Source organism: Kwoniella europaea, chromosome 3 (assembly GCF_036810445.1).
Source record: "Kwoniella europaea PYCC6329 chromosome 3, complete sequence".
In the NCBI taxonomy this organism is placed as follows: domain Eukaryota; kingdom Fungi; phylum Basidiomycota; class Tremellomycetes; order Tremellales; family Cryptococcaceae; genus Kwoniella; species Kwoniella europaea.
The window spans coordinates 1,783,977-1,802,492 of record NC_089489.1 but is presented as its reverse complement, the minus strand read 5'-3'; the positions used below and the strand labels follow the sequence as shown (position 1 = coordinate 1,802,492).

The 18,516-nt window shown below is 44.5% G+C and overlaps 10 protein-coding genes across 10 annotated transcripts; 6 read left to right on the top strand and 4 right to left on the bottom strand.

Annotated features, from left to right (window-relative positions):
• Positions 1-98: 98 nt before the first annotated feature.
• Positions 99-6,945, top strand: V865_008530 (uncharacterized protein; the record flags this gene model as incomplete). The annotated part of the gene is made up of 11 exons (XM_066232265.1): positions 99-317; positions 420-2,466; positions 2,520-3,038; positions 3,096-4,138; positions 4,200-4,283; positions 4,350-4,453; positions 4,507-4,857; positions 4,932-5,652; positions 5,742-6,035; positions 6,109-6,699; positions 6,796-6,945. The coding sequence occupies 11 exons, from the start codon at positions 99-101 to the stop codon at positions 6,943-6,945; spliced, it is 6,123 nt and encodes a 2,040-aa protein (XP_066088362.1).
• Positions 6,946-7,298: 353 nt separating this feature from the next.
• On the bottom strand, positions 7,299-7,679 carry V865_008529 (uncharacterized protein; the record flags this gene model as incomplete). The annotated part of the gene is made up of 1 exon (XM_066232264.1): positions 7,299-7,679. One exon carries the CDS (start codon positions 7,677-7,679, stop codon positions 7,299-7,301), a length of 381 nt encoding a protein of 126 aa, XP_066088361.1.
• Positions 7,680-9,871: 2,192 nt separating this feature from the next.
• V865_008528 (uncharacterized protein) lies at positions 9,872-10,422 on the top strand (the record flags this gene model as incomplete). The annotated part of the gene is made up of 3 exons (XM_066232263.1): positions 9,872-9,979; positions 10,083-10,295; positions 10,357-10,422. 3 exons carry the CDS (start codon positions 9,872-9,874, stop codon positions 10,420-10,422), a joined length of 387 nt encoding a protein of 128 aa, XP_066088360.1.
• A 227-nt stretch (positions 10,423-10,649) lies between these two features.
• V865_008527 (uncharacterized protein) lies at positions 10,650-11,014 on the bottom strand (the record flags this gene model as incomplete). Its single annotated transcript, XM_066232262.1, has 2 exons — positions 10,650-10,821; positions 10,884-11,014. The coding sequence occupies 2 exons, from the start codon at positions 11,012-11,014 to the stop codon at positions 10,650-10,652; spliced, it is 303 nt and encodes a 100-aa protein (XP_066088359.1).
• Positions 11,015-11,778: 764 nt separating this feature from the next.
• On the bottom strand, positions 11,779-12,158 carry V865_008526 (uncharacterized protein; the record flags this gene model as incomplete). Its single annotated transcript, XM_066232261.1, has 2 exons — positions 11,779-11,938; positions 12,064-12,158. 2 exons carry the CDS (start codon positions 12,156-12,158, stop codon positions 11,779-11,781), a joined length of 255 nt encoding a protein of 84 aa, XP_066088358.1.
• Positions 12,159-12,833: 675 nt separating this feature from the next.
• V865_008525 (uncharacterized protein) lies at positions 12,834-13,283 on the top strand (the record flags this gene model as incomplete). The annotated part of the gene is made up of 2 exons (XM_066232260.1): positions 12,834-13,048; positions 13,115-13,283. 2 exons carry the CDS (start codon positions 12,834-12,836, stop codon positions 13,281-13,283), a joined length of 384 nt encoding a protein of 127 aa, XP_066088357.1.
• A 1,398-nt stretch (positions 13,284-14,681) lies between these two features.
• On the top strand, positions 14,682-15,110 carry V865_008524 (uncharacterized protein; the record flags this gene model as incomplete). Its single annotated transcript, XM_066232259.1, has 2 exons — positions 14,682-14,920; positions 14,975-15,110. The coding sequence occupies 2 exons, from the start codon at positions 14,682-14,684 to the stop codon at positions 15,108-15,110; spliced, it is 375 nt and encodes a 124-aa protein (XP_066088356.1).
• Positions 15,111-15,734: 624 nt separating this feature from the next.
• Positions 15,735-16,294, top strand: V865_008523 (uncharacterized protein; the record flags this gene model as incomplete). Its single annotated transcript, XM_066232258.1, has 2 exons — positions 15,735-16,120; positions 16,207-16,294. The coding sequence occupies 2 exons, from the start codon at positions 15,735-15,737 to the stop codon at positions 16,292-16,294; spliced, it is 474 nt and encodes a 157-aa protein (XP_066088355.1).
• A 549-nt stretch (positions 16,295-16,843) lies between these two features.
• Positions 16,844-17,481, top strand: V865_008522 (uncharacterized protein; the record flags this gene model as incomplete). Its single annotated transcript, XM_066232257.1, has 4 exons — positions 16,844-16,881; positions 16,953-17,064; positions 17,136-17,249; positions 17,308-17,481. 4 exons carry the CDS (start codon positions 16,844-16,846, stop codon positions 17,479-17,481), a joined length of 438 nt encoding a protein of 145 aa, XP_066088354.1.
• A 272-nt stretch (positions 17,482-17,753) lies between these two features.
• V865_008521 (uncharacterized protein) lies at positions 17,754-18,491 on the bottom strand (the record flags this gene model as incomplete). The annotated part of the gene is made up of 1 exon (XM_066232256.1): positions 17,754-18,491. The coding sequence occupies one exon, from the start codon at positions 18,489-18,491 to the stop codon at positions 17,754-17,756; it is 738 nt and encodes a 245-aa protein (XP_066088353.1).
• Positions 18,492-18,516: the final 25 nt, after the last annotated feature.

Sequence of the window (18,516 nt, the reverse complement as noted above, 5' to 3'; positions counted from 1 at the left end):
TATCAACACAACGTCCCAGTACTGCCTCGATCCGACAGGTTATAAGACAATGATGACACTGGGCTATTCATGAATGCAAAAGCTGATAGGAAACCAACATGTTCTCCTTACCCGCTTTCCTCACTACCTTTCCTTTCACCTTACCTTCCTTACCTTCAATATCCCTTCCAGCTAATATACAGAGGAGGTTCTTGTCATATGTCTTGAAGAGGTCCTTGGGTAGATTCGTCAAGGATGAAGCGCTCGATGCGGACAGGATTCAAGCTCAGCTGAGTGAGGGTTGGGTAGAGATTGAGGGATTGGAAATAGATACCAATGTAAGTCTACCCGATGACTTGACGATTGTGGAATGGAGCGAGTATATCGCGACCAAGTCATCACAGCTCGACTGATACGATGCTTCAATTCGACGATCATAGGAAATCAACTCGCTCATACCCTCTGCTGTACCTCTCCTCCTCACGTCAGGTACTTTATCCAAAGTGACTGCTCGTGTACCAGTGTCAAATCTATGGTCAGATCCCCTATGTCTCACACTTGACACTCTCACGCTATCTTTCGTCTTATCTAGACCCTCTCCGTCATCAAGCAACAAAGGCAAGCAACCATCTTTGTCCTCCTCCACCGCCCGCTATGAGCTCCATCGCGACATCGCAGAATCAGTCACTTCCGCAGCGGACGATTTCCTACATCAAGAGTTGGATGCATACGAAGAAGCTGAATTGGATCGATCGATAAGACAATCACTGGTGCTCAACGCAACAGATCCATTCAGCAATGACGAAGTGCCGGGTTCCTTTCCGTTTGGTGGACCAACCAGTCCAGGTCTAGATGGTCAACCTTTACCCGCTACAGTTGAAAGTACCACCGTCTTAGCTGGATTGGTGGAACGGATTTTAGCGCGATTGGAGTTTAGGATCAAGAACGTCAAGATCCAAATAAGGTTCGATGATGAACATCATGGAGGGATTTTCGAGGTTCGCGTAGCAGAAATCAAGTATGCTGATGAAAGTCAAACTCAAGCTGAATCAACAGAAAACGATAATAGCAGGACGACGATTCGGTCAATCCGACTTTCAGGTGTTACCGTCCATATGCTTCCTATACCGACAGTAGATTCATCTCAAGTCTCTTCAATCAGACCAACGTTTACTAGTTCTTCCTCAAGATCATCATCTATATCATCAACCTCCACCTCGTCTTCAGGAGGGGAATATCAGGATATGATGATGTCTCAAGCTGTCGTAGATCTTAGAGAAAGTACGATGTCGAACCTCACCTCGGATGCTAGTGTCTATCTCAGTGCTATCAGTGAGAGACCAGCTGCAAGTATACCTAGTATACCTGAAAAAACTATATCCGAAGAAGAATCCAGTAGATCAGCTACCCCTACTCCCACCACTCCGATCAAGCCGACAAACCAACACGATAGATTGCTTTTGACTTTCGGTTCGGAGGATATACTTTTACGAATGAACACGACTCGTCCATCGTCGTCAGTCCCATCTGGACCGGTGGCATCCTCGGGCTTACCGCCATCACCCACACTTCCACAACAAGATCGCTCCGCAATACCTCATCGCCTGCCGTCCGTTGATATCGATATTTCAGTTGGTACAATAGCATCAGTCATACTCCCGGACCAAGCAGCTACCATTCTAGCTGCTTTGCAATATGCGACGAAACCTTTACCAGATGGGAATAGCTCGACCTCAAGTGCCAGTAAAAGCCCAGCGACTCAAGAAGGAGCTCAGCCACAATTTACAGCTCGTGTGCAAATGAAAGCTCTCTATGCAGCCATCATTTACGACATGTCAGCTTCATCTGACCCACATTTCATCGATAATCTATCCTCGTTCTGGGTTAAGCCATCAACCACTTTCGTACCCAATGGCCATCTTCGATTACGCTTGGATACATTTGAAGCGCACTATGCGACGAAAGGTTCTTCGGCTAGACCTCAGGCTGTGTCCCGACCCAGTAGGCAAAGCCATCCTAATACCACACGTCTTCCTCGACGGTCATCCACCATCACTCGTCCTGGTCCACCTCCACCTACGCTCATAGTCACTCTTCAGGACGCCTCGATATTCGAATATTTGGCTTCTGATACCACCACCGGGGATCCTTTGGACGTTCCACCCGGAGGTGCTTTCCCTGTACTCCTATTCGATACCAACTTATCACGGCAATACGAAGTGGCTCCTGGTGTTTCTTCAAGTCCAAGTTCTTTGGGGTCTGCACCAGGCAAAATTAACTCTGTCACGGGCAGTCCACCGGTATTCCCAGAGTTCTATTCGGTCGATTGGCGTAATTCTGGTCTGCAGCGAAAATCAGGAGGGAGTGAGAAACAGTGGAAAGTCAAACAGAAGGGCAAAGGGATCCTCAAGGGTACTCATCCACCTACAGCAGAAATCGACGAAGGGCCAGTAATGAGTCTGAAGAAAGAGCTAGTCCCTAATACAAGTGAGTAAGCATCTGATAGTTTCCCAAGAGTATTGTTTGATAATGGGTTTTAGCCGCGACCATATCATTCAACCCGATCCACATTTTCCTCGATCTATCACTCGTGGAACGGCTCCTACCAATGCTGCGAAGTATTGCCCCTGCCATCCGGTCAACTGCAGAGCCTGTGGTGGAGATACCGCCATTTGGTGTTCGATCTTACGATCGCCCTTCAGAACTTCTTCGACAGAGAACGACAGAGTCTATTATTGACGATCTCGACGCTCAAGCCTCCTCGTATTCCACCATACAAGCCTGTTCACCCAACAAGCCTCTAGTGGATATCCAATGTCCCTTAATCCGACTGGATGTCCGTTGTCCTGCTCCGATCAATAGAAGAGGTACTTGGGGTGACGGAGGCCACCTCAGATCGGGTATAGTGACTCTTGATATGCATCATCTTCGAGCCAAAGTATCAGCTGGAAAGGAACAGATAGATAAGTCAAGCAGGAGAGCCGAAAGTGGCGAGGACGCCACTAAGGGCACTAAGGTTGTGTGGGAAAAGATGGTCCTGTTTTTCTCCCGGGCCCCAGGTATGCCGACATGCTTGAGACCCTATATCAGAGCTGACCCAATTGCAATCACGACAGAACGAACGTCATCTGCGTTCATCGTCATAGGACCACTTGCACCTGACCCTACAGACATCGATGTTTCACCCTTACTGCCAAGTATCGACCTGCGCTCGTCCACTCCACCAACGGAGAGCAAGACCACCTTCATCACCTGTCGTATACCCTCTGTACAGGCCCAAATCAAACAACAGACTATCGAAGGTTTGCAGTTCTTCGCTGATGATATGACGCATTGGCTAGATGGGGCTTTCGGGGATGGATCAGCACCCAAGCCTCGAGACGATCTCAAGATGATTGGAAGTAGATTCTTCGGTGCTCCTGGCTCTACCAGAGGTAGCTCTTCAGCGTCCAGCTCGACTGACGACGGAGACGATGAAGACTTATCAGCTACCATCCTCAAATTGGAAATTAGCGAAACAGACATATCGTTATATGTACCTAGACCAGAAGGAGGCGAGAGGGTTCTAACACTGAAGGCAAGCGACATGGACATTGGAATCGAATCGAACGTATCTGGAAGGCATGAAATGGTTTTCAACCTATCCCTTATGGACGCTGAATTTTCAGATAAGACTGATCCGTCCAATCCTACCAAAATATTAGGACGTACCACGCCATATACTCTGACAAGCCAACAATATCCATTGATCCGATTGCGATTTTCGTCTCTTACCAATATCGTCACCTCCACTAAAGAAACTGGTATTTCAATAACTCTGACATGTCTCACGTTCTACCTCAAATCGATCGATTGGGCAATGGACCTCAAAAGGTTCGCCAAAACGCCTGAAGGGGTGTTTGAAGATGTCGTACCCTCCGAAGTCACTCGGATCAAGTTGTTCCTTCAAGACTGCTCAGTACACGCTACGACGCCGACGCTAGGTGGAGCGGTGGTACTGGTCCTTGGCTCATTGGATGTTAGGACGGATATCAGATCGGATGGGGATGATAACGAGATCAAAGCTAGTGCAGGTAGATTGGCGATCTTAGCTGTAGATGATATGCGTGCGGTGGGCGAATTGGGTGTGGGTGTGCATGAATCAGCAGAAGTTTGGAGAGTAAGTGATACATCTTTCTTACTAATTCGTGATCAAAGCTGATGTAATCTATCATGAGCAGAAAGCAGGTTACGCTCAGTTGATAGAAATCATCTCGGCGGACGTACATTGTTTACGGGATTTGACTGGGACTGAACAGATCCTAGTGAGTCGTCATCAATGTGTGAAGGCTTCCATCGTGTTGTCATACTTATGTGGATGACCGACACAGCTGGAAATCCTGCAAGTTCAAGTCAAAGTCACTGCTTGTGCCGACTCCTTAGCCAGCTTTGGTAATTTAGCAGGAGATTTCACCAAACTGATACCGCCAAAACCGTAGGTTGATGCTACAAAGTATTCAATTCTGTGTGCTGATATACAATCGACAGGACACCTTTGAAACCCGTTCGATCACCTACTAGCCTCGACCGATCTATCAATGTTTTTGACTCGATCGACGAACAAGCTTTCAACCTCATACCTGATATAGTTTCAGGCGCAGATATGATAGAAGATGATCTACCCACCAATCTCGATTATCTAGATAGAGCTTCGCGAATGCGGACCAGTCAACCTACAATGGACCGAACGACGGGAGAATCTCTAAGATCCTGGCAGACGGATGAAGAGGAAGGCGAACTTGGAGGAGAAACAATCAAGATCTTGCTTAATGAGGGATTTGATATGGACGAGAATTATTGGGAGAATTTACCAGTTCTGAATAAAGGTTATGATGACGAGTAAGTCGTACTTCTATATCTCGACAAAACGATGTCAATGATTTGTTTGGCTGACTAAAATAATCGTTATTCAGGTTACAAATTGGCAAAACCCGTATAAAAATCAATGACTGTAATATCAAGATACTTTTACATGACGGATACGACTGGCAACGAACACGAAAAGCGATTGAAGATGAGATCCGAGTCGTCCGACGACGACTAGAGAAGATCAGACAGTTATTGGCTTCTGGACAAAAAGCAGATGAATCGATAGATTTCGAAAGGTCGACTAAATCAGTACTGTTCAATTCGATATATATCGGTCTAGAAGGAAAAACCTCTTCAGAAATGAATAACGAAGCTTTAATAGCTGCCATCGATGAAGAGTTGGATGATCTGAATGAAACTGAAGTTGAAAGTACCGCCAGTTCTTGGCAGACTTTACCATCTACTGGTGTACCTGGAGGTGGTGTACGTCAATCTACGAGAAAGAGTAAAATGAGATTAAAAGGTAAAAAGTTGACTCGATCGAAAAAACCTCAAATCGAAATTAATCTTACATCCTTACGATCTTCAATCGATCTCTTCCCCTCCAATTCATCGAGTCAGGAGATGATATCATCCAAAATCGAGGTGAAAGTGAAAGAAATGGAAATACTCGATCATATCAAGACGTCAACGTGGAAGAAATTCTTGATGTCGATGAAATCTGACAATAGGGGTAATGTAAGGGAAACTGATTCGGATATGATTAGAATAGAATTGAAGGGAATCACGCTTGAAGAAGGAGGTGAAGAGGAATTAAGATTGAGGGTAAATGAGATTTATCACTTATCTCGAATATATCGAATCGTAAACATGGTAGAATGTATTGCTAACATACATGTTACTCCACTTGATAGGCTAAAATCCTTCCGTTGCGTTTACATGTAGATCAAGATGCCTTAGATTTCCTCAAACGTTTCTTCAGCTTCAAATCGCCCACTGCGTCAGTATCAACTACACCAGTATCGCCAACTAAATCGAACGAACCATTCTTACAACATGTGGAGATCTTCCCTATAGAGTTGAAATTAGATTATAAACCCAAGAGAGTAGATTTCGCCGCGTTGAGAGAAGGCAAAACAATAGAATTGATGAATTTCTTCCATTTTGATGGAGCTGAGATGACGCTGAGGCATATCACTTTGTCGGGAGTGAGTTTGTCGTCACTACTTTATGCTAACACCTAGTATGAGCAACACTGACTAGTTGACTTTTATCACATAGATCACTGGATGGGACCGTTTAGGTACTACCCTACAGGACTTATGGACTCCCGACGTGAAAGCAAACCAACTTGCCGATGTCATATCAGGTGTATCGCCCATTCGCTCAATCGTCAATGTCGGTTCTGGGGTAGCAGACCTGATCTTATTACCTATCGAGCAATATAGGAAAGATGGTAGATTAGCCAAGGGTGTACAGAGGGGTACGAACTCGTTTGTCAAATCAACTGCAATGGAAATGATGAAATTAGGGGCGAGACTGGCCACAGGTACTCAAATTATATTGGAAAAAGCCGAATACGTGTTGGGTGGACAAAATCAAAATCTCAACAATTTGATAGTTCAACCTATCCCCGACTCCTCAATTACCTCCGTAGAGAATTGGGAAAGGGATGCAGGAGGATCATCATCCAGTGAAGATGAGCTGGATCACGAAAGAGATGTGGGACCTGTATCTAGATATGCGGATCAACCCGAAGGTGTCAAACAGGGTGTACAAGCGGCTTACAAGAGTTTATCAAAGAATGTTAATGCTGCTGCGCAGACTATCTTGGCTGTTCCTATGGAAGTTTATGAGAGGTCAGGAGATGATGTAAGTTCCGTTTTCCTACCACTTCATGAATATCCGACATACTGAATTATATCGTTTAAGCTTGATACTGATGCTGATGACTGGATGGTATCATAGGGCCCACTCAAAGCTGTCGTAAGAGCTGTACCGATCGCAGTCCTGAAACCGATGATAGGTACTACCGAAGCTGTCAGTAAGACTTTATTGGGTATGAGAAATAGCTTAGACCCTTCGGCGAGAAAGGAATTGGGAGATAAGTATAAATGAGATTATTTACGTTGAGTACGTGATCAGATTCAGTTCGTTGTATATATATTGTGTATACTGTATTGAATAGAATATTGTAGTTCTTTCCATATCCAGCTAAGCTCAGATTGAGCTAAACATATGTAAATGTTGTAAATTCAGCAATCACAACTTGAAGATACTGTAAATCAAGGTGCAAAGTGCCAATCGCCCAATTTTGCGAGATTCCGAACAGTGTATATGTATAGTACGCCTAGAGTAGGTGTAACTTCAAACCAATGAATGCATACTTGACAAATACTACCGTAACCATATCATATGGCTCAAATACGACAGCAGCATGAGAGCATTGATGGACGATACAGTGGAAGTGATCATTCGCCGCCCTTGTCGCCACTCTGAGAGGTACTGGTAGCATCTTTCGACGAGCCTTTGTCCCTACTGGGAATATAGTCGGGATACTTGTCGCACCACCCGAAATGTTTGTCAAGTTCTTGAGCTTGTTGTTCATCAGCTGCAGTGAGAGGACCATCATTGGTACCGGTTGAAGGAGGTGTATAAGATGTCACGGCCGTTGTCTCCTGTTGGTTTGCGTTCCATCGCCAGGAGTTTACGGGCCGTTGATCATCATCCCCTTGATGTCTGACGGCGTCATGATACTCGCTACCGGCGGTTCCACCTGATCTTGAGGTTGAACTCAAGTGTGTTTGAGCATCTTTAAAAGACCCGGATCGCTGCGAACTATGATCGGCCATGTTCAAGTCGACTGTAAAATATATAGTGGTGTTACTGTAGTAAACTGAAGAAGAGAGTGGGATAGGATTTTCCAGATAACAAATCTAAGATTTTCAAGCCTTATATATAGTATTTTATTTCGCCTTTGGTCGAATTCACCGACATTGGCTTGGCCTTGCATGACCTCATCTTCGACAAGCGAATCAAACGCAGACAACGGAGAGTAAACCCAAGAGAAGATAGAATGTTGTTTCAAATTTAGTGGCACTACAATACTATACAAAAGTAGCAAAAAATATATATCGAAATTCAAGGTACAGTAGTGGACATCTCCAGAATGTTTGTTTTACAGCAAAGTGAGCGACATTCTTAGTGGAGCACTGATCAAAGGGTAGAATACCCTTTGTACCTAGGCCGCGGCGAAGGTTTACCAAAATTCAGCTCCTGAGATCATGCATGTGTGTGTGAGTGAGTGAACAGTCCGTCGGGTAGGTAACCTTTGTCTAAATTACATCATTTGCATTACCGAGAAGGCAGATACCTGTGCAAGCCAATTCCTTGCGGGTGATGAATTTTGCATGTACACTTGGAAGCCAGTAATACCTTGTGAACCAGAGTCTGACGATTCAAATTTCACTCATTATATCTTTTATGATGCAGTCGTAGAGATCTGCTTTGGTGTCAGAAGCTTGGAACTTAATGAATATGCAAGGGCGCCTTTTCATATGTGATACGTATAAATATTTTCACGAACCAATGCACTGCAGTATGGTAACAAATACGGTCAAAACAACTATGTACCACCTAGAACCAGACATCATCGGCCCAGACTCATCTTGCCTAGACCTTTGGTGATCTCTTCGTCTCCTTCAATTGATATCGACCTCTGTGTCTCTTGGGCCTCAGTTTGACTCTCATGAACTCGTTCGTTCGTCCCTGAGCTTGGTCGATTGACATTGGTAGAAGTGTTATGATGACGAGAGACAGTCCAGGATGACAGTCCATTTCCGCTCCCTCTCGATTGTGTCGTAGATGATCGGGTATGGTACAAATCCCTCACATAACCACGAGAAACCCTCTGACTTCCCAATCTCCTTCCCTGGGAAATTACCCATTCGTATCGCCTCCTCAGAGGTATTACCTAATGACCGTTCATCGTTGTTTTGATCGGAAGTAGCGGAAATGTAAGAGCGAGTATCATGTGCACGTTGTGATTGTTTGGGTCGTTCGGTTCTGACCCATTTGGTCTCTGTATCTTCATCAACCATATTCTATCTCGATAGTGGCTTCACTTTTGTACTTGCTCCTAGAAAGGTTAAAGATATAATATAACAATATTTGTCTTCTTATTGTCGGAGGAAGAGAACTAGGGGGTCTGCCGTTGTCATACGGTATTGTTGAGCCTACAACGCCAAGGCATTAGAGCGGTTGCTCAACACAAGAAGTTTGCCAGTGAAAGGAGAGAGGTGTCATCCATAAAGGAAGGAGATTGTCAGCTTAGCTCAAGGCTATTACTACACGAGATCTTGTTAGGCCCGCACCCGGAACATCAAGGTCCATTTCAATATACGGTACGGTAATCAGTCAGGTAGCAGGTCCAACTTAGAAATTTACTGAGTACAATTATGACTGGAAACTCGATGGGATATAGAATGGTGGATCGCAGAGCTGATGTCAGCTCTTTTGTCTGCCAATCATGATATCACGTTTTGATATAATGTCATCCTTCCTTTCAGTTATGCATCCCAGAATATTAATCAACGATGTCTTACCCCAAGGGATATAGGATCTTATCCCTTTTCGTAAACATAAATACCATAGCTGCCGTCAGGTGGATAAATCAAGCTATGACAACTTCAACATATACACCCGCTCACCAACTGACTTGGAACAGTACTCGAGTAGCACGAAAAATCGCAGCCAAACAACCTTGTGCAGGACACAATATCTCAAATCGAAGACTCGACGGATTTACAAACACACAAACACACACACACACACACACACACACACACACACACACACACACATACAATATGACCTTCGTAACCCTTTTCAATCTTGTCGTATTCCTAACATGCGTCGGAGCCGGTTTCAGCGACATTTACGATCTGATTGTCTACAACGCCATCCCCAACAACACGGTGTCTATCGTACAAAATCATCCCGAATATACTTACCATGGCCCGGCTGATTTATGTTGGATTGGAATATGTCGGATTTCAATAGTCTACCAGGGGAAGAGGAGTGGTTGAAGCAACCGATCACTTGGTTGATCTATGATGAAAAAGGGAACGGTACCCTTCTACATAACATGACCGTGAGTGTTAGCATCTTCAAGTCTTTGTATAGAAACCTTCAGGACCAGTAGCTGGGGTGGCGCAATGACCACTGACTCGCAATTGTATGATGATCTTATGAAGTGTTATTACCAAGTCTCCAGATCAGCTAAATCAGGCGATGTCTACCAAGTCGAACAGCTCCTTCAAGCCCCCTATCTCAGACCAGCTGGTGGTAGTAATGAGTTTGACATGGTACAACATGACAATGTCGTCTGTCCTCATGGTGTTTGTGTCGCTCCAAACTGTTCCAATTTAACTGTTCCTACCTATGATGTCGACGATCTCATCAGCTCCGTGAGTCGTCACTGCAAGACCGCAGCACCTATTTGGACTCGAGCTGACAGAATTCTTGTAGCTTACCCCGACCGCAGAGGTCAGCTCTACTCATGACTATTACGGGACTGTTGAAAGCTCTTGGTGACTTTGTCACTCTGTGTAACGACAGAGTACTGTAAATTTCCGAGCTAGCTTGTACGAAGGGTGACCATGAGATATCGTAGTAGGTAATTAGTGTACCACTGGTTACCATCATAAACATGCATGACAGCGTGTATTCGCCTCCGAGATATATCAGTCCTTATGCAATCGAACTCGTCATGGACCGCTGTTGAAGACTATCAAAGTGTATTAAACCATCCAACTACTTCTTTACCTGTTTGAGCCCTCGGCATCTCGCTCAGTCTCGTTAGATGCTGCCTTCGAGCTATGTCCACCATTGTCCTTGAATTTCGCCGCAGTATCAGCCCTGTCAGACGATGGTGCCGGGTCCAATCCAAAAGCCCTGAACATTTCCGGTGTCATAGTGATCTCGGTACCAGCCCTGAGTATGTGGAATAAGCTTGGATCAAGGGCAGATTGCCTGCTGGACGTTATCCGACTCACGACTTCAAAACTTCCGCAAAGGCAGAATCAACAGGAACGCTTCCTCCGTCCCTGCTTAGGATCACATACCTGCTATCTTGGCTGGAGTCTGAGCTTGAGTTGGCTGTGGCGTTCTTGTCTTCTTTGGGCATTCTGTTAGTAGAGCAAGATTAGTAGAAAAATCCGATAACCTAAGCGAAAGGTGAAAAGTGGTTGATTGATTGTATGACTAGTAGTGGTGAAAGGATTATGTGGGTTAAGGTGGATATATATATATATTTATATTTTCATATATCTCTTTTTGGCCACCGTGAGTGGTGACTAAGTGTATTGATCGAAGCATGAGAACCATCTATAATTTGGCCATGAACTCCAACAGCTCCATTCATCCTGAAATTCACTTGTGTTTGACTTGGACAAGTCACAATGGAGCAAGGACTCAGACCAGAAGCAGCCTCTCGCCATGCGATGCCTGGCAAGGATCGTTCATTGGCAACAACATGTCTTCTTATCCATGCTGATCGGTCTCCACCCACTAGACGGTCTAAATCCTCTCTTTGTACCGCGGAAGCATGGTGATAAACAAAGGAGAGTATGGCCACCATATATTGCAAGTCATTTTTGGCCGGGCAACGCGAGGAATATTATAGTGGGCTCTTTTACTACATCTTGTGATAGACGCCGTTGCGATAGTTGATGTTTGATCCAACAAATGCACGAAAGTAACATCGAACGTTATTCTCAATAGCTTTTGGGCCTATCCATACGTTCGCTCAACATGAGCACTGTTGCGTCATTGCGAAGCTCTCGTCCATTCCTAATCTATTCTGAGGTCAACTGCGGATGCTATACAGTAAATATGACCAAGCTGCAGTCAAAGATGCAGAGGTTGCTAAATCCGCAAGTGGCCTACCCTCTACTTAAATTGACCATCTTCTGAGTTCTCTGCAGGAACTTTGATCACAAAGATACCATCTGATTCCAACTCGTCCCCATTCTCCTGGGAGATCGAATCAAACATTTTCATAGATAGAGTGGTGAGCTCGTCCATGGTGAACGGTCGATCTCGCTTGTGACTGATTGGAGGTAACATCATCAGCTGCTACAGGATATGGATCTTCAGCATACCGTTTATGCTAAACTATACTACTTACGATTTCAAAGCTGACAGCAAGCCGGCGTCAATATTATCCAAGTCCACGACACTGCCGTCGTCCAATTGAAGTTGAGGTTTCCATCGGTCTTCGCAGCTGGACGCAGTACTGAAGAAGGTTTGGTTGAGTTGTTGTCAGACATGTTGTATTGCACTGTGTGATATCTATCAATCAGGGTAGGGAATAATAGGTTCGATGGATTTCGCAACGTTCATACCTCTGTCATATGCTTCAAATTCTTGAACATCATCAGTGGAGAGAAAAGATTGCGCTGACGTTATGGGCTACTTTCCACTTTCTTGAAATGGTTCTACCTTCAAGGAGACTCAATTTCGAGTCACGGTCTTCGATGAGCTCATCATAAGTGAGGGGAAGCTTGGGTCAGCTTTAAAAGGAAGGGACAGTCTGATCAATGGAAAAATTCCTTGGAAATGCACGTTGAAGCTAATACAGACGAGGTCTATAGCATCATGAGTAAGATGTTATGATATCAGGCGTACAATACTTCTTCCCCGTGGTGATTGGAGCACACAGTAGCTTGTACCCCCTCAAAAAACTTAATTTGAAAGGAGGATTGGACTCTTAGCCATCGTGACGTATGATAGCAGGTTGTCGATGAGGCAACGAGACAACAATGACGTACGGTATGTTCATCAAGATTGCGCGCTGTGTGACCCGAGCCTTCCTCTCTGTGTCTCTTGATGCATGATGTCCCAGATGGCTTGATCATTTTACTCTTGTTGGTCATCACCTCCTCTTTCGCAACAAGTTCCATGGTGAGTAGTTATCAACGCTGTCAAGCTCGCAGATCGAACACATGACCGAGACCAACGACGGATCTGTACCGCCACAAACGTCCTCTACTCAAGCCACGACAGACTCCAACTCCTTCAATACTTCGTGTTCACTCTCGTTCAATAAGGATACCATCCTCGTCGAGGTCACTACAACATACCATCTGGACCCCGAACTGAAAATCATAGGTTCCGGCCGTAGACGCACTTATAAGAGTCCTTCAGAATGTTTCAGAGGGTGAGTGGCGAAACACAATTATTAGTTCAGAGTGATAACGGCAGCTCACCATATTTGACCGTTTAGTGTTTACGATTTGTTCGTCGAGATGTCACGGAGCGAGATACATCCCAGTCAAATTGATTTCTTAGAGTTACAGATTTATGGGCGAAGTATGGAAGAACTTCCTGATCTTCTAGGCGATGGGGGTGATGAAAGTAAGAATGTGCATGAGCTTTCATATCCAGATGAATAAGAGGATGAAGCCTCCTGTATCTGCATGTCAACTCAACTTTCCAGTCAGCGCTAAGTATGTCTTCCTAGTCCAGTACCTATACAGAATAGTGTGTGCTTGAGTGCATTACCTTTCGGGCTGATCTTGGCATCGTATCACAGTCTCGCTGAAGCTTATGAAAGTATGAAGTTCGTTGAAAGGATTGATGATCAAAGGGTGTTTCTAGGAAGCCTCTACGTAGCTGAAGTGCTAAGAAGTGTACTTGTATATATACGCCGGTGTCATGACTGCCTTTCTTGAATCTCTCTCATCCTTCCCTATTTCCTGGTCATATACGCAGAAGTGATCATCAGCCATCTCCATAGAATTATTGTATCCTTGTGAAAAGTGAGCAAATCTCCTTTGATCAATCAGTAGATGCTGATCGCTAACCTGTTTTTATCACAATATAGTTCCTTCATCTGAAACCGAACGCACCAGCTCATGTACAGGAAGAGACTCTGTCAATCTGGTCCCTAAAGCATTTCAAAATTCTACTTCTTCGAATACTCCCTCTGTGCCGGTGTCAACTCCTTCTCGACGTCCATCCAGTGTTTTCAACTCTGTAAATCGCCAGTGAGTGGAGGATGAGCTATGTCATAGGCTCTGTCATGCTAACGATGTTGTAAATGATGCTTTTAGAGCTTCTGAGGAGCTCAAAACCATGACGTCCTTGATGGCGCAGATCATCCAGGAATCTGAAAGGTCCAACACCGGAAAATAGCTGGTTTGGCCTATCTCCGGAAGCTGAACGATAGTCGATTTACTCTCCTTTCAAGTTTTCAAGAGGTTATGAATCTACGAAATTGCATCAGAAGTACAAGCTGTGAGAAGCTGAATGAGAGAATTCTAGTGTGATCTTTTTCTAGCCAAGTATATATACCTTCATAGTATGACCTAATGAAGAGCATAATGAAAGGATAGATTCTGAATCAATCATGCATCCTTTCAGAACCTCGCATTGCAGTTACGAAAAACAGACTCGATATTCTCAATAGACAATTTGGAACAATCCAAGAAGTATGGTTTAGTCTAGCTTGGCTAACCAAGCTGAGTGAGGTACCCGGTCATGAAAAAACACGCAACCAACGGAGGGATCATGTTGTACAGTAGAAGCCACATTCACTGCTTGATGTCACCATCCTTTCATGTCACTTTTTGATCTATTTTGATCGCACTTAACAATGAAGGGACTAATCTTTTGTCTAGACAACTTCCAACCTATCAACAGTGCTTATCATGCTTCTCAAAGACTATCTCCAGCGATGTCTCATGCTTGTTCTATGATATATTAATCATCAAACGATATGCACTGTCTCGAGTCTTTTATCCCATTTCGTATACAACAACTCATTTCACCACTGCAGTCAGACATTCATAATGGATAACAAGGACAACACCACAAACACCGGATCCACTACCGGTCAACCCTCGGTAAACTCATTGAATAATGAGCCTGATAAATCAGTTCAACAATCAGAGGATAATAAAAGTTCGAAGGACACTGTGATCTTCATCAAACTCAATAAAGTTTTGAGATATATCGATCCAGTGGCTAATCATTTGTATCTATCTGGTCCCGATAGAACGACTATATGGAGCGCAAAATCCAATAACGGGTAGGTCCGTTTTTGCCTCCTACTCTACTTGTACTGTGTTTTAATTTGAAGTAGCGTATGGGACTACGACAATAATAGGGAGCAAGAACTCTTCGTGGGTTTTGATTCTCAAGAATTCAGCGAGGAAGAGCTGACCGAGTTTAGGAATGACATGGAAGGTCTGGGGGACTTTTCAGTTTATAATCCTTAGGTATTGATACTGAGTTTATATGACTGACTGAGCTAGAGCATATTCTCAAAGCGCAATTCCCTGACCGGATGCATGGTGCAATGGGCGGCTACAGTCCAGCATCAATGCGCAGTGTTGAATATGTGCGTCAATATCGCAGACATGGTTCATCGCTCAATCTCTGGCCCAGGTGAAAGAGCAGTACAGCTTCGATTAGTACTGCAGCCTGAATCCACTGATTCCCATAAGGTGCATTCCCGAAGCTATGTTACATTGGAAGGCAGAGAAGCTTTCAAGTCATATGGAAGCACCCGTGTCAGTCGTCGCTCCAAGTGCTGAATGGTAATCCTCAGTGCTGTGCCTGCGGTACTATACGGGACCGTGAAGGTCATGCTGTACAAGAAGGTAGAATATTTCGCAGACTTCTGAGAAGTTCACTCACAAAGGATTCCCGAATATTTTTGCCGATGATGAACCAACATCCTTTTTGCATGAGATAAAGAATCTATCAGAGTGGACTACACTAATCGACGCTGGGGAATATAAAATGACGAGCTACTGTATTACTGTTCATCGCTACATTACTACTCAATTTACAGTTTATTCCATACCCTTGATGCCACTCGTATAGTAACACCTTACAACATGAGTCTTCAAGATAGTTTATCCAATTCGGCAACCAATAAGGATGACACCTCAATCACCGATACTGACCCAGCATCTAAGATGTCTAGACAAGCTAAACGAAGAGCCAAACGATCGAAGAATAACACTGCTTCTGCTTCTGCTTCTGCTTCTACCACATCAGGTCAGAACATCTCATCAACAACAACAACACTCACTGAGGAATACCTTCGAGAAACTCAGCCTTTTTCTTCGTCCAGATCGGGTGTTGATACCGAAATGCTGATCGCTGATTTTCCAGAACATCACGGGTCGAAGATGGACGAACCGATCATGGTCGTTCAAGGGATGCCTATCCGAAGGCGAGATGTTATCGAGACTAGAGATTCATCCACAGATGATCCAAGGTAAGTCCTACCACCGTACTGTGATCTACATGCCATGTAACAAGAGTTGAGACTTATGGTTCGACCGGTTTTGATTCTGCGTGAAGTTGTGAGAGTATCTTTCTCGATTATTGTCGCGATGGTATAACCGGCAGTCTTGAAATTCCCACCGGAAGACCATGGAGAGGCGCCTAAAAAGGATGGGATTACCACACCTCACCAGTATACGTACCAGTACGATATTCGAAAATTGATGTCATACAGTACAGTAGTATGTGACTTTTGACTTGGCGAGACATTGTCATATAAGTGATGCATTACTTTTGTCTTTCCTGTATCCTATATGCGCCTGATTGTGGTGACTGTGACTTACGAATAATCACTCCCGCATGACAGACACTAAACCTCGGCTTGATGCACCCCCACATTGTGATGGATTCCGTCTGATCGATCGGAATAATCCAGACTTACATGTACGTCTACCCTTCCCAGAAACACACACAGGCCGATAGGGTCCTCGGCTTTTTTGACGAACAGTTAGGTATATATCCTTGCTTTCAGGTGATGTTCGACAAGCTAGCTTCGAAACTCGTCAATGGAAAACTCGGGGGACGGTCCAAAATGTATTACCAGCTGCTCTCCGAAAAGTTGCTCGATCACCCGTGGTTCGCCGAGGCTTCATTCAATTCAGTTTGTGATGGGTGTAAACACTCGAGAAACTCGGAATACAAAGATTGCATCGTCATGACCGATAAGAATGGTGTACTGAATTTTGGTAAAAAGTAAGTGTGAAAAGGTACCAGTCGAAACCGACGAAGATGATGAGGAAAGATGGTTAATCTTCTCACGTCAGATGCCTTCGTTATTATCTCAATAAGCATTGTTGCTCACTCACCAAAGCCCGACAAAGTATCAGTCAATGTCGGGTGACGGAGTCTAAAAGGAAAGAAGAGCTTCCTAACAATGTGAGCAAATCATCATCTAGTGATGGACCCAGTCGAAATACCATACTAACCGTCTTAAATCTTTCTGAAAGCATCTCATTCGACCTCAGAAATACTTTTCAGATCAACTTGATAAGCTCAAACCAGGTCATCCAGAACATCGACAAATGGTGGAATTATCGAGAGATCTAGAGATGATCCAACAGGTAAGTGTGTGTAGCGCGGAGAGATACGAGGGCGGATAACATTCCCGGTGATTGGCAGGAGCTGCACAACTCGAAGCAACAGATCACACCCCGAATGAGGTCTACCATCGTCCGGAAAGAAGTAGTAACTGTCAAACAAAAGGATGACATAATCGATCTCACGGATGATAGTTTAGAGAGTTCTGATTCAGAGGGTGGTTGTGAGGAAATAGTTGACCAGCTTATGGCGTAGTGATGGAGAAATCGAAAAGGCAAAGTGAATTTTGTTGGTAGTGGAAAGGAAGATACGGGTCATACGCTGCTTTGGGTGTGAGCGGACGTCATGATAAACCCATAAAATCATATCACTCTAACAAATGTCAAGATTTCTGTACTTGATGTTATATGATGTGTCCCTCGAAATCTTCTACACATGGTCTCAACTCATCTAACAGGCTCTGTCACTCCCTTAATCACGCTCATCTATTTAACCATGCACCTTCCACCTACACGTTGGTACCACTTTCACAATATGTCTTCACCTCCGACATCGCCTAGCATACGTCCCAGTTCGTCTAAATGCTCTACGATTTTGGCGGATTTATATTGCTTACAACTTTCCAGCTCAAGCTCTAGCTCCATGTTCTTTCTGATAAGGTATTTGTTCTCCTTCTCCGTATTCGTACAATCTTTCTCAGCTTGTTCCAATTCCTGCGTCAGTTCGGGTACCTCAGGTCGTTGTGAAGTTCTAAGCAAGGCGATTTCCTCTTTCACTCTGGATAACTCCTTAGTTGTTGTCAAGTGGTCCTTGACCTCCTTCTCCAATTTCTCCCTAAACCTCTCGTACTTCTCCCTCTCTTTAGACAGCTCATCATCCACCTTTCTATATCTTCTCAGCAGTATATCGTTTTCCTTCCTCAATCGTCGTACTGACGATTGAGCCATCTCCCAATCCTTTTTGGTCAATTGATGGGCACTACGTTCTTCCTTGAGCGACGATCTGAGTGATTGGTTCTCCCTTTCCAAGGATGTCTGGTAAGCACGTAGGGAATCGAGTTGTCGCTGGGCACTGTTGACTTGATGGTGAGATATGCTGGTAAAGTCATAAAGGGATGAGAGGATCGATTCGAGCTTGGAGGTTGAGTCATGTAGCTTGATTCTTTTGTTCGTATGGCGATGTGATTCGAGGAAGGAAGGGGAAGGGGAGTGTGGTGGTTGTTTGGGCCGTCTCAGAGGTGGTGAGGATGAGGATGAGGATGTCATCGTGCTGTGATAGGTAAGGTACACC